The sequence below is a fragment of the Mytilus californianus genome, unplaced genomic scaffold (assembly GCF_021869535.1).
Source record: "Mytilus californianus isolate M0D057914Y unplaced genomic scaffold, xbMytCali1.0.p SCAF_1, whole genome shotgun sequence".
NCBI lineage: Eukaryota > Metazoa > Mollusca > Bivalvia > Mytilida > Mytilidae > Mytilus > Mytilus californianus.
Genome location: NW_026262581.1, coordinates 129,785,014 through 129,800,207, shown reverse-complemented (window position 1 = coordinate 129,800,207; position 15,194 = coordinate 129,785,014). Strand labels below are relative to the sequence as shown.

Sequence of the window (15,194 nt, the reverse complement as noted above, 5' to 3'; positions counted from 1 at the left end):
TTCATTATGATGTGAACTTTTAAAATTATATTGCAAATTATGATTTAAACTCAATTTCATGGCTCACTGAACAAGGAAATGTAATAATATGAAATCAGTGCATTCTCAGGTAAATGTTTTGTTTTTAAGATGGTTTGCCTTCAATTCAACTTCTTATACGCCCATCATAGACAAATTATTGTAAACTGTTTTCTCACTATCTGTTGTCAGTCCACATGTCGTACAAAAGCAAGAGAATGCTTTGATCAAATTTAATGAATATTGTACTTTAAATAATTGATTTGGTGGAAGTTTATTATTTGTTGTTCACGAGTTACAGGATCAAAACCATCAGATTTGAGGCAATTATTCACATATTCCACACTATCTGGATCAAATTAATTCAGACTTTACACTTAAGATAGGTAAATGTAAGCTTACTTTCTGTTACTACATTGTACTATGCATCAAAAACTTGAGAATGAGACTTAATATGAAAGCTAGTTTAGGATAATAAGAAGAAATACAAAAAATTGAAGGAATTCTTGATGTTTTTATTTGCAGTCAACTTGGGATTTCTATTCCTGACCTACACATCTTTCGAATGCCAGATCCAGACCGAGGACAGGGAACATTGCCATTTGAAACTGTTAACAGACAGCAAGAGGATGAAGATGAGGATTAATATCTCTACGAAAATATCATACTGCCGTCCACAATTGTATTATTGGTTTTCCAGAACCATACTATATTTAATATTTTGTGGAACCTATTATTCCTTGAGAAAAACTTTCATTTTTATGTCTCATTTGAATTCTCTCCTTTTTAGTAAATCGTTTGAAATTTTGAGTATAACATTGAAAAGAAAACTTTTAGTCTTGTTGTTTTACTCCTGCAGTCAGATTGTTTTTAAATTCTGAATTAATATACAGATTTGTATGACAGTGATGGGAACCAACAATAAACGCTAAATTTTATTGAACATGATGTGCAGTGCCGATGGTGATCTCGATCACACTGGAAAATTGTCATTTGAATTGGAAGAGATTGGATAAAAGCAGCTGCTATAAGATATTAATATGGAAAAAGTTTTTCAATAAAACTACCCTCTACTCAATATAAACGTTTCATCAACCATATCATTTTATTTTAATTGAGTGATATAATAGAGAAGTATGTCATCTGTTACCAACTTATTTTGTTCATTGAAACACATCAGTCTGATACATGTATTTAAACTTGATTTTGAAATCAATTGTTTCTTAAGCATTAATCCATGATCCATGAACTATGTAAAGGCTAACGGAGTAAAAATATGAAGTTGTATCAGTTTGTAGTATATATCATAATCAAGTTATAATGCCATCTTGATGGTAGGGTTGTTATACGACCGCAAAAAAATTTTGCGATAGTATATTGGTATGATGTCGGCGGCGTCGTCGTCGTCAGGCCGAAGACACATTGGTTTTCGCACTCTAACTTTAGTTTAAGTGAATGGATCTCTATGAAATTTTACCATAAGGTTCAATACCACAAAAGGAAGGTTGGGATTGATTTTGGGGGTTATGGTACCAACAGTTAAGGAATAAGGGGCCAAAAATAAGCATTTTTGTTACTTCCAGACATAACTTGTGTGTTAGTGTATGGATCTCTCTGACATTGTACCACAAGGTTCCATATCACAAAGGGAATGCTGGGATTGATTTTGGAGGTAATTGCCTCAAAATTTTAGGAATAAGGGGGCCAAAAAAGGGGCAAAAAACAAGCATTTTTATATGGACAAATACTTTAGTACAAAACATAATTTAAAGCAGTGTAAGGGAGATAAATCAAATACATAATTTGAATTACCTCCCTTACACTGCTTTTAAATTATGTTTAAAGAAATGCATATTTATTAAGAAAGACCAGTAAAAATATCTGCAAATGTTGCATCTTTTTTTTTACAAAAAAATCCATATGAAAGATTTGACACCATATTTTAAATTCTATTATAAAATAGATTAAGTTAGCACTATGGTAAATTTAAATGGGTAATTATGGTTGCAAATTCCATTGGAAATTTGAATTGAGATTATGACCATATCTTGAGGGAAAGAATTTTTTGGGGGAAAAAGGGGGGGGGGGGTGTAAAAAAAAATTGTGGGGGGTCAATTTTTTCTCATTTCAGATTTCAGAAATTAAGAATTATTCTTCAAATATTATTTTTTTTTCAAATTTCAAATATTGAAAAATTTCAAGAAGTAATCTTTAATTGCACAGTATGGCACATTAGATTTGTAAAATCTTTGACCACATTTATTTATTTGTTATGCCAAATCTGACCGTGTATTTAGATTTTTAATTTTGGGGCCAGTTTTCAAATTGGTCTACATTAAGGTCCAAAGGGTCCAAATTTAAACTTAGTTTGATTTTAACAAAAATTGAATATATGGGGTTCTTTGATATGCTGAATCAAAACATGTATTTAGATTTTTGATTTTGGGCCCAGTTTTCAAGTTGGTCCAAATTGGGGTCCAAAATTAAACTTTGTTTGATTTCAACAAAAATTGAATATATGGGGTTCTTTGATATGCTGAATCTAACCATGTATTTAGATTTTTTATTTGTGGGCCCCGCTATCAAATTGGTTCATATTGAGGTCAAAAGGGTCCAAAATTAAACTTTGTATTATTTCATCAAAAATTGAATTATTGGGGTTCTTTGATATGCCAAATCTAACTGTGTATTTAGATTTTTAGTTTTGGGTCCAGTTTTTTAAATTGGTCTACATTAAGGTCCAAAGGGTCCAAACTTAAACTTAGTTTGATTTTAACAAAAATTGAATTCTTGGGGTTCTTTGATATGCTGAATCTAAACATGTGTTTAGATTTTTGATTATGGGCCCAGTTTTCAAGTTGGTCTAAGTTGGGGTCCAAAATTAAACTTTGTTTGATTTCAACAAAAATTGAATATATGGGGTTCTTTGATATGCTGAATCTAACCATGTATTTTGATTTTTGGGCCCTGTTATCAAATTGGTCCACATTGAGGTCAAAAGGGTCCAAAATTAAACTTTGTTTAATTTCATCAAAAATTGAATTCTTTGGATTCTTTGATATGCTGAATCTAACCATGTATTTAGATTTTGGATATTGGACCATAATAGGTAAATTTTAAATTCTTAGACCACATTCATTCTGTGTCAGAAACCTATGCTGTGTATAATATTTAATCACAATCCAAATTCAGAGCTGTATCAAGCTTGAATGTTGTGTCCATACTTGCCCCAACTGTTCAGGGTTCGACCTCTGCGATCGTATCAAGCTGCGCCCAGCGGAGCATTTTATTTTTCATATTCATTCATTTTAAATCATATGATGGGACCAAAAATAGAACATAAGTATTGGGGGAATAATGATATTGTTACATTTGTATACATCAAAAAGTTCATGTATAAATATAAACCAGATTATGGTTAAACATTTGAAATAGCAGTTCAGTAAAAAAAGAATATGACTAAAAAGGTTCCATTTTATCCAGTGAATGTTTTTCGGCAATATTGTGAATGATTTTTTTTTTATGAGAAGTAAAACTTAGTTTTAACTTAATTTACTCTACCTTGTGAACACAGTGTGCTCAAGTTCTCTGTAAATCTAGTCAAAAATGAATTTCTTAGTATTAGTATATGAATATGTGAAGAGTGCTTTGTATAGTTTCTGTAATTTTTGTTATTAAAGTAAGGAAGCACAATATCGACTGACAATGCAGTTGTAGAAATGTCTTTGTAACTGATGTTTTTGTTTACATAGACCTATTTTCAAAACTTATTACCATACGTAAAATGTTTTGCAAGTCTCTCAACTATGATTAAGCATAACAATGTTCTGAGCTATTTGTCTCTCAGAAAAAATATTGGGAACTATCATCATAAGAAAGTGCAATAATCTAGCATAAAACTTATAAAAGTGTTGAATGCAATGAAAATTAATACCAATTTTAGTTGTCTCATTAGTTGTGCTGTTGAAATTTGTGTTATGGTGAAATTTTTATGAAAGATTACCAGTTTTGATATCTTCATACAAAGACATGTACTTTTGTTGAACATTTACTAACCAAGGTAACATCACCATATACAGTTTTAGTCATCTTTGTTATCAAATTTTTTACTTGTGTTCAATAGTGCCTTAATAATTGTGCTGTTAATAAATTCTTTACTTTTGTGTTTACTTTGATGTGTTATGTTTACCGGTTGTAATGCCTTGCTTTTTATAGCATTTACTTCTGTAAATTGGGAACATATTAGGACATGGCCAGATATTTAAGCCTTTATAAAGAACAATTTGATAAATGACCAATTCCTCCTTTCAAAGATTTTCTTTGACTATGTTATTATTAATGTAGGTATTACATTCCTGGTAATATGTATCATAAGACCTGACGTTAGGTATGTATACTAAGATTGCAGCATCTCATTGGGTCCGGTGGAAATTAAAATTCAGATATTGCAGTATGATTGAAGTGTTACTAAAAGCTTTAAAATCAACGGTTGTAGGGAAAATAAAGTTAACAATTTTCAGGTTATACCATCTCCTGTATATCAACCTTTTATCAGATCATCTTTCAATCAATACTAAAACCCATAAATCAGATGGGTGCTTCATAGGAACTAGGCTGAGTGAAATCCATATGAAAAGGGAAGAACTGAAGGATTGTTTTCATGCCTGTAGACACATGGATTGTCTGTGTGTCAATTTCTTTGATATTGCCATATGACATGGCAAACTGCCTCAGTGGTCTCGTGGTAAGATGCTCCTATTAAGTGCAGAAGGTTGATGATTTGATCCCTGACTTGATCAAAACAGAGACTTGATAATTGGATTTTGATGCCTCTGCTAAGCAAGATGCTCCACTATAACAATGTGTTAATTTATAGGATTAATAGAATTTGTGATACTGAATTTCACAAATTTTTCAAAAAGCAACTTGATTTAATTAACAAAGTCAATTGAAATGTAATAAAACTTGTCTTATATCTAAAAAAAAAACAATGATCAAAATTTCAAGGTAAATGTACGCTAAAATTTTCAGAATAGATCAGACTGCACAGTAACCTAGTTTGGAGTTGTTGGCCCAGAAATGTCTGTTTTATGTAAATTCTGCATTTTTATGCCCATGGAAACTTATGTAAATAGAGAGCAAATGTGTACATGTATTGCAAACATAACCAGCAAGATTTTCAAATATTTTAGTGTTATTAGTGAAAACTATAGTAGATGGAAACTGTAAAAAGCTAAACTGATCAGCAAGACATGATCTACAAATAGTGTAAAATGGCTGAACATATCAGTTTCTTCTTCTAGTAGTTGTTGCTCTATGAGTCTAGATTGACAGTTTTTACCTGTTATTTATGTTTTTGTCTATTATCTTAAACATTTTATTAGATAAAAAGAAACTTTAATCATGATGAGCTAAACATGATCTACAAAAAAGTCATTATGACTGAAATCAACAATTGATTTCTGAAAGGAGTTATTGCCCTTGATTGATAATTTTCATCCATTTTTGTCTACAGTTTATGATGAGGTCAGTTTAATAGGATTCTATAAAGGTAAGCCATTGTTTTTGGAAATTTTATCAGATTCAGGCTTCTGGGAAATTAGTTTACGAAAATTTTATTGATGACATTTAACACGGCCATATGTAATTTATTGATGTAATATGCTTAAGATATTCAATTTACAAAAGATTGTGTGTGTGTCTGATACCATATATATTCAAGAAAAACATTTAATTCAAAGTACACAGAAAGAAGTACATGGTGCATGAATCTATCTGTTCTACCTGCAATTTTATAGCCAAAGGGACATAACTCCAATTCTTTATATTGACAAAATATGTATCTTTATCAATACAATATCTGAAATGTTTAATTTAAGTTCACAATAGAAATTCAAAGTAGTATTCAAACCCTCACAAGCACTTTGATTAGCTCCAGAATTCTCCAATATTACGGACACTGTGACCTTCTTTTCTTGCTAGAGCAACATTTGATTCTGTTTGTCATTAACTTCCATTGTCCTCTTCACACTTTATAATGATAAATTCTTCTTTTGGTCCCTTGTTGTCACTTAAAGCTTGGAAAGAGTCGTTAGATTGGTCAGAATTCACACCATCTTCATTTGATCCCTGTGTTACTATACTTGTGGATTTGCGTTTACTTAAGCGTGATGGCAAAATTGATGCTGAGGCCACAATACCACCTAAAATGAAATAATATATGTAAATAAACATGTATGAGTCATTCCATCAAGACAAAGTAAAACTAGTATACAAAAGGCAAGTAGTCTGTGCTTTCATACTTGCATGCTGCTCTGGATAACATGACATGAAGTTAACTGCTAACAATGATTGCTAGAGTTCATAAACACAGGTTTCCTGATATTATATTTATATTATTTTAGCTTTAAGGTATTTGAGCTCTAGAAATACAGAAATCCCTTTCTCCTGTAATGAAGTAAGACACATTTTATTGGGTCAGAATGGATATGCTTTATATATAAATACATAGTAAGGTAGAATGTTATCCCATCTTTACATCTCATTTATCAGTTGACTGTTTTGTTGTTAAACTTCTTCAGTCAACATCCCATTAACAATTGTGACCATAATGGAATTAATAGTAACCTTTATGAACCAAGTCATTCTCTTTAAATTCTATTTTCCAGTTCAGCAATAAGTCTTAAGAAAATATGCATTACTCTTATGATTTGAAATTTTGCTGCATATGTTTCCTTTAGATTGTAAGTGTAAATCTTACATTTGTATATCCAACATAGTGTGAAGGACACAGACTAAGATCATTTAAGTATTCTTTTAACACTGATAGTCATTAAACTGACCTTCTTTTGCCAGCTTTTTTACTTCCTTTCTGCTGTTGGCAAACCAATTTAAAACCATATGAGCTGTCACCTTTTCCTTTTCATATAATGGCCTTGCTCCTACAATACAAACATATCTTATGCTGCAAAAGCATGATTAAAGTTAAGATGATATGAAGCAGACATGTAATCAACATGAAACATCACAAAATATACATATATCACCACCCTTTTTTAATAAAGCTAGGAATTACAAAAATGTATTTCAAAATGATGATGTAACCTACTGTAGGTTTCAAAATTCAGTTTAGACTTTGGTTAAAGTTTATATTTGAGATAGTCGAATGTAAAATAATATTCAAAGTAACAGTCTGCTAGAGGGATGTGTAATAACCTTCCCTAGCCATTAGGGTTTCACATGATTGGCCGTGACTTTTAAACCTTGCATTTAGTACAGTTTAATTTGTTTATGTAGAGTACCTTATGTTTAAACTGGAAAGCCAAGACTTCAGCCAGCCACATGTTACACTTCTTTCGTTTGATAAAAACCACTTCCCTCCCATAAAAGTCTAAAACAGTAGACTTTCTAAATCAATAATTGTCCTCATTTCATGCTTGATTAAGGTTTATCATCAATTCATAACTATTAAACTAGAATGGCTGTATACACCACAAATTAAGTAGAGAATAACCTGTGTAGCACCTAGATATAAAAATTAGAAGATGTGGTATAATTGCCAATGAGACAACTCTTCACCAGAGACCAAATGACATAGAAGTTAACAGCTATAGGTCACAGCCCTCAACAATGAGCAAAACCCATAACGCATAGTCAGCTATAAAAGGCCCTAAAATGACAAATGTAAAACAATTCAAATGAGAAAACTAACGGCCTGATTTATGTAAAAACACAATGAACGAAATACAAATATGATATACAGCAACAAATGACAACCACTGAATTACAGGCTCCTGACTTGGGACAGGCACATACAGAATGTGGCAGGGTTAAACATGTTAGCGGGTGCCCAACCCTCCCCCTAACCTGGGACAGCGGTGTAACAGTACAACATATGAACAAACTATAAAAATAAGTTGATAAGGGCTCAACTCATCAGATCACAAAAACACAGACAGGGCGTGGCAGGGTATTTATACATCCCTAAAACAAAAAAAGACAAGTACAGATCTGAGAGTACTCTCAGTTACTGACAGCTAGTTGTATGTTAAATGCATTTTGTGTTGTACACCGCCTCTGTGGTAGCGTGTTCACCTTGGAGGTTGTGGGTTCAAACCAAAGACTGTAAAATTGGTATTAGCTGCTTCTTTGTTAAGCACGCTGCATTAAGGAGTAAAAGCAAAGGCTGGTCAACTTGGAGTCAGAATGTCTTCCTGTGGACTGTTACCTTGTGAACTAACACGTTAAAAATCCGGCAACTAAATGTGGTAAAAATCTTGGAGATATATTAAGATAATTGGAGATAATTGGAGGTTACAATTGTATTGAATGACTGGTAGACAATAGAGGAACAATAGGTGATATAAACTGTGTAACTGAGTGGACAGTATCAAATGAAAATTCAGGTATTTGTTTATTTTACCATCTACTGCAGTGATGAAAAAAAACTTGAAATCCAAAGAAAGATATTATTTTTCTGAAACACATTCTATATATAGATATATGTGCTTCCAGGCCATACCCCTTTTCCAGTTAGACATGTTTATCTGTAATCTGAGTAAATTTTGTGGTGTAAAAGCAGCCATTTTAGTCAAATGGTTATGATGCACCTTTAAATTTTTGTCCAAGTGACAGTGATTCCACAGTGATCAATGGTTTATTTGTCAGTCCGAATTGTTAATCCTCAAATCCTTTATAACCAGATCAAATCAAGTCATTTGTTGATGTAAATTCAAACAATGGATTACTATCAAAACTGCAAAATCCAACACAATACAGAAGCAGTTGATTCATTACAATAGAGTTATCTCCCATACTAAATCAGTTCTTAAGACATGAGCTACCTCCCCTTCCCCAGTAACTTATAGGGTGTGGATTTCAATGATTTTTTAAGATGATCTAATGGTCCCTCATTGTACACTTTTTTTTATCCCAATGATTTTTGGTGTTCCTCATAACAGAACTTAGACTTTCCTCCTTGGTATCTTTTTTTTGTAGTTAGAAAAGGATGTAAATTACCATTATTACTTATAGCCATATTACACTTATCAGCTATGGTTTCTCTCTGTTCATATGTTGGATATGGGTTCTCTTTAAAGAAAGCTTCCAGTATTTCTAAATGTCTTTCCCTGAAGGTGAATCTTTCTCGTCTTTGATATGAAATTGTTACTTCCTGACCATCCGGCATTGTCACTGTTTGACCTTGTGTAGGTGTACATGTACTAACAAATAAATAAAATCTACATTAGACAGTAACTTAAACATGTATGTATTAATCTTAGCATTTATGTAGTGCATTTACCAAATGACTGGCTTAAAAGCTTATATTTCATGCAAAGAACATAATAAAACTGAAAATGGTTTCATTATTATTTAATAAAACATTCAAGAAAGTTGAAATGAGATCCGGTAAAATTCAGATGTGAAATATATACCCAATAATGAATTACTCCAATTACAGATTATTTTTTGAAAGACCATTCAGTTTTTACACTGGAGGTTAGCCTGAAAATGGGTGTGATAGCTATTGACATAGTGTGGAAAGTTACATCCTACTGGAATTTAAATGAAAAGTCTAAACTAAAAGTATTCAAAAGTTTTTACAACGTTTTGAAATATTTCAAAACTGAAAATGCTTTTTAGTGGAGTTTAGTGAGATTATATTCAAATGAATAATCCACTGGTATATAAAACAATCTGGGTTATATGAGAAGAATATGTCATCTTAATAACATAAAGGTATTTTTGTCGAGCCTTCGACTTAAGTCGAAAAAGCGAGACATAGCGATCCTACATTCCGTCGGCGTCGGCGTCGGCGTCGTTGTCGTCGGCGTCGTCCACAAATATTCACTCTGTGGTTAAAGTTTTTGAAATTTTAATAACTTTCTTAAACTATCCTGGATTTCTACCAAACTTGGACAGAAGCTTGTTTATGATCATAAGATAGTATCCAGAAGTAAATTTTGTAAAAATAAAATTCCATTTTTTCCGTATTTTACTTATAAATGGACTTAGTTTTTCTGCCGGTAAATATTACATTCACTCTGTGGTTAAAGTTTTTAAAATTTTAATAACTTTCTTAAACTATCCTGGGTTTGTACCAAACTTGGACAGAAGCTTGTTTATGATCATAAGATAGTATCTAGAAGTAAATTTTGTAAAAAAAATAAATCCATTTTTTCCTTATTTTACTTTTAAATGGACTTAGATTTTCTGCCAGGAAACAACACATTCACTCTGTGGTTAAAGTTTTTAAAATTTTAATAACTTTCTTATACTATTTTGGATTTGTACCAAACTTGGACAGAAGCTTGTTTATGATCAAAAGCTAGTATCTAGAAGGAAATTTTGTAAAAAAAATAAATCCATTTTTTTCCGTATTTTACTTTTAAATGGACTTAGATTTTCTGCCAGGAAACAACATATTCACTCTGTGGTTAAAGTTTTTAAAATCTTAATAACTTTCTTATACTATTTTGGATTTGTACCAAACTTGGACAGAAGCTTGTTTATGATCAAATGCTAGTATCTAGAAGGAAATTTTGTTTTCTTCCAGTTAACATTACATTCAGTCTGCAGTTAAAGTTTTAAACAGTTATTTTAAATCATAAACTATCCTGGAATTTTACCAAACTTGGACAGAAGCTTCTTACAATCAAAAGATAGTATCAAGAGGAATATTTTTATTGATTTACTTCCTCATTTTTGTTGAGTCTGCGATTAACAGAAAAAGTAGGCGAGACACTGGGTTCCGCGGAACCCTTACGAATTTTTGAAGATATCTATCAAGTGGTGTTATGTTGGGTTTTTTATATATTTTGTCTTTAAACTATTGATTCCTCCAATCAAAACTGACAGCCATGATCTAGCCAACAGTGCTGAAGTGTCATTTAACATCATTACATGGGACAAATTTTTTTGGTATTCTCATTAAAGTCTTTAGGAAAACAATATATTCTTCTTTTTCTTAAAGCTTTTGGTATATCACAAGCCTGTAAACACTAAGGTTGTGAGTTTGAATCCTGCATGTGGCAGGTGCATTCTACTCCAATATTAATTGACCAGGGTTGCCAGTTTTCTTGTTGAAGGTTGGTGGTTCTCTCTGGCACTCCAGATTCCTCCACCAATCAAAACTGACAATCACAATATAGACAATAGTGCTGAAAGTGGCATTTAACACCATCAATCCATCGATTATAATTTTGGTAAAGAAACTGCTTACAACCAGAGTTTTTTTTTCATGAATTCATGTTTCATACCCTTTCAAACAGAGATGTTTTATTAAGAATTCATTACCCAATCTTTTCTATTACTGCACTTTCTATTAACTCAACAACACCATTTTTTGAATCCATTTCTATTAAATCTACTTTTTCTGTTGTTTTTTGCTTTTTATTTGGAACTGTGCTGTAATTGTTGGATACATTAACTGTTGCTGACTGGATAGATTGAGGGTGTAATTCCCCTGATTTTGTTCTAGTTACAGTAGAACTCTGATTGGCCAATTTTGAATTTTGAAATCTTTCTAGCCTTTCAACTGTTGTGTTCTCAATTCTAGAATTGTCATACTGTGAAGCTTTATAGTTTCTTGTATCATTATTAAAGTTGTCATTATCATCCATGGAAAGATCTATAGTTGAACAAGACAGATTTGTTAACTTCTTATTAGCTTGCTGGGATGCAGTTCTGGATATTGTAAACTGTTTATTTGTATCATGTGATGATGAATTTATCATTTGATGATCAGCAGATTCATGTGTGCTTGATCTAGTCATAGATTGATTAAATGATGTCTGTAATGGTGACAATAGATCATGTTGATGAGTTCTTGTAATATGTGAATGTTGTGTGGCATCTTTGTTCACTGGTACATCAAATAAAGAACCTAGTTCTCCATCAATTCTTTCTAAAGAATCAAAAGCTTCTATAACTTGCTGTTTAGTTATTCCACTGTTACGAAGTCTTCGGATAAGCTCTATCTGTTCAACAGAAAACATGTTGATTGGCACATTCAGAATACCAGGCATTATCTGTAAAGCAAGTGGAAGAAAATGGTCAGTTCTTTGCACTAAGAGGACAGTGGGATACAACTACATTGTACATGTATTATAAAATTGTAAACTGGTTACAAAGTGTTATACATGTATATACTTTCAATTTTTAACAAATATGAATATGCATGAAATATATACATTTTTGGCATTGCACAAGTCATGCCTTCTTTGACTGTTCATGACGTTAAAATACTAAATCCCTGGGATGTATTTTAGTTGATTTTAGTCTCTGATGCATGATTTTTTATTATTAATTGTTTTGGCTTTGAACTAGCTGTCAGTAACTGCGAGTACTCTCAAATCGTACTTTCTTTTTAATTTGACCTGTTGATACTATTTGTAATGCTTTTTTGTTATTTAATGTTAACATGGATCTTGTCTATATACCAGCTTTAATTATTTGGTATTTAATTACTACAAATTTTCACTTCTTCGTACTATGAACATCAAAATTATTTCATTTTTCCTTAGATGCTATTCTTGGACCTGTACAGGAAGTTTTATCTAGCACTAATTGTATATTTTTATTGTTGATATTCACCCCATATGTACCAAGTGTTAGATTAGTTTTATTGATATTAAAGAAATTTCTTGGTATTCCTAAATGGAAGATTTTATACACACAGAAGAAGAAGTATACATAACAACAAAATTATTTTCATTTACCTGTGTATAATATGACGCTGGTTTCTTCAAAAGTGATGATTTTTTATAAATTGTTTGAAATTTCACAGTGATAACATACTCTAACTTTGTTTAAACCTGTTTATTTACTTTTGACTTTAATTATTTATCCCTTGTAATTTTTTATTAACTGTGTATTTGCATTCAGGTGTCACAGGTCAAATTTATTCATTCATTGTGTGTTAATTTACGTTTTTTGATCGAGTTAAGCCTTCCAATTGATATTTTATAGTGTGTTTTTCTATGTTGTGATGTTATACTATTGTTTCAGATAAGGGAGAAGGTTTGGTACCATTAAAACGTTTAATCCCGCTGCAAATGTTTGCACCTGTCCTAAGTCAGGAATCTGATTACAGTAGTTGTCGTCTGTTTATGTAGTTCATACGTGTTTCTCGTTTCTCGTTTTTATATAGATTAGACCGTTGGTTTTTCCGTTTGAATGGTTTTACACTAGTAATTTTTTGGGGCCCTTTATAGCTTGCTGTTCTGTGTGAGCCAATGCTCCGTGTTGAAGGCCGTACCTTGACCTATAATGGTTTACATTTATAAATTGTAACTTGGATATAGAGTTGTTTCATTGGCACTCATACCACATCTTCCTATATCTATGTATCTGTGACATAAAACAGACAATGGTCAATCATTTGGCTATCCTTTTAAAACAATATTTTCAAATAAAAGCTGATGACAATAGAAGTTGCCTTAACCTTTTGTCTATCAGCTTTTGTTGTCAGAACTCCTCTTCCATTTTGGGTCACAGTTCTTTCCTTTATTATCAATGTTCCTCCTGAGGCCTTATTGTACCGTACCATTATCTGAACAGATTTTTATTATTATAGAATGTATCAGAAATGTGGTGCTATAATTTTTAATAAGGAAACAGTGAATTTCCAAAGATACATGTAGTTCTTTAACATAAAATGGTAATTAAATTCAAAATGAAGACATATCGGTATATATTGTTATGATAGTCATAAGTTTCACTTAAAAACAGTAAACTTTTGATTTATTAAAAAAGTCAAAGATTTTTCTTTTTTATTTAATAGGGGAGATAACTCAAATAATTTAGTTTTATAAATAAAAAGGTACAATGTAATCATGAAGCTACATGTAGATGAATACATCCTTTGTTTTTGCTTTTGTAGGTTAAAATTTCAAAACAAAAAAGAAGTAGACTCGAACATGTCTGAATGTCATACACTTGCCTGCCTAACTTGTTCACTATCAAATTATTATTTATTTAAGGATTTTTTCCACTTCAAAATACTATAGTTGAAGGCAGAGATAGATGTTAATGCTTTTTCATGTATTAAATTAATCTTTTAAACTTGTAGAAATTTTTTTAAAGCAATTTATGAGGCTTTTAAATGATTCTTTGTCTGAAATGAAAGCTACACATTATAATTAAATAAATTGGAATTTATTTCATATAAGTATCTCATATGTCTTCAAAGTGATATACAAATTATATAATAAACATTATACAATTATATAATTAGATGAATTAAATCTGTTTAAATCAATTCAAAATAATTTTTAAAAAATCTCTATCTGGACCATATTATCATCAAGAAAAAAAGGAAGATGCAATGCTATTTGTTTGTTGTTGTTCAAATTCTTTTTGGGTGGGGGGGTCAAATAAAATATAACTATATTCTATTGTAAAATACCAAATATATGTCGGACTACAAAAAAGGTCAACATCCTAAATTATTTATACCATCTTTGGGTTGTGCTGTCATCAACAAATCATTATTTTCCAACTGACAACATTGATTAAGCTTAGATCTTATATAAAAGTGCAAATGTATAAATGTGAACATTTCTTTACAAGGATTTGTATACAAATCCTTGTTTACAACTAAGAAGTTCACAATATGGACTGTTTTAGACCTCTGGTGAATGTAAACTTGTACTATAAAAACAAATAGTGTCAAATTCATAGGATTTGACACTTGACACCAAAAAACGTCGTTATAAAGTGAAAATGTAGATTGAATTGAGTTAACAAATTAATAAACCTTTGCTTACCTAGTCATGTTGTGGTTAAAAAGGTTAAACAAGTTACTGAAATGTTTTTGTCAACTTCCGTCTAAAGTTTTTCACTCTTCATTTAACCATTTAACTATTGTTTTAAAATTATGACTTTTGACACGAACATTTTTAATTATGAAGTCTTGTTCCCTCTTATAATTCGACGCAACACATATGGTAACACAAATATTTCAGAGAATATTAATTATCCGTCTTGGAAGGAAAGTAAACGTACTATGACCGACAATTTTATTTTTGATATTACGCCTAACTACGTTTACCAATCTATTTGGCATTTTTAACAGTCTTTTTGCTTAAATTACAATAAAATTTTAAATGAATAAAAAGCATGCTTAACTTTTTAGTGATATCTGAAACCTATTTGTGGGTTCTGCATATTTTTTT

The 15,194-nt window shown here is 31.2% G+C and overlaps 2 protein-coding genes across 9 annotated transcripts in view; one reads left to right on the top strand and one right to left on the bottom strand.

Annotated features, from left to right (window-relative positions):
- The window catches only part of LOC127713229 (structural maintenance of chromosomes protein 6-like), a 396,756-nt gene that overhangs the window by 74,690 nt on the left and 306,872 nt on the right, over positions 1-15,194 (top strand). For 6 of the 7 annotated variants that reach the window (XM_052219769.1, XM_052219768.1, XM_052219767.1 and 3 more), the window contains one exon: positions 544-2,084. In XM_052219769.1, the coding sequence (XP_052075729.1) occupies positions 544-664 (121 nt within the window). In that variant the 3' untranslated portion in view covers positions 665-2,084. Of the gene's footprint in view, positions 1-543; positions 2,085-15,194 lie in introns of those variants that run through there. The other variant, XR_007987495.1, reaches the window with a different exon arrangement.
- On the bottom strand, positions 5,618-14,845 carry LOC127713752 (homeobox-containing protein 1-like). Of its 2 annotated transcripts, none has more exons than XM_052219812.1 (5): positions 14,787-14,845; positions 11,314-12,047; positions 9,037-9,239; positions 6,861-6,959; positions 5,618-6,221 (listed from the first exon to the last, which is right to left on the bottom strand). In XM_052219812.1, the coding sequence occupies exons 2-5, from the start codon at positions 12,042-12,044 to the stop codon at positions 6,025-6,027; spliced, it is 1,230 nt and encodes a 409-aa protein (XP_052075772.1). In that variant the 5' UTR covers positions 12,045-12,047; positions 14,787-14,845; the 3' UTR covers positions 5,618-6,024. The 2 variants fall into 2 exon arrangements, with proteins under 2 accessions (XP_052075772.1, XP_052075771.1); XM_052219811.1 differs by lacking the exon at positions 14,787-14,845 and adding an exon at positions 13,463-13,566.

Excerpts from the sequence above, each read along its gene's own strand:
- LOC127713752 (XM_052219812.1), bottom strand. The coding sequence starts at position 12,044 with ATGCCTGGTATTCTGAATGTGCCAATCAACATGTTTTCTGTTGAACAG. Across the intron at positions 9,240-11,313 it reads GCAGTAATAGAAAAGATTGG|TACATGTACACCTACACAAG; the intron begins GTAATGAATTCT and ends TTTATTTGTTAG. Across the intron at positions 6,960-9,036 it reads TATGGCTATAAGTAATAATG|GAGCAAGGCCATTATATGAA; the intron begins GTAATTTACATC and ends TTTGTATTGTAG.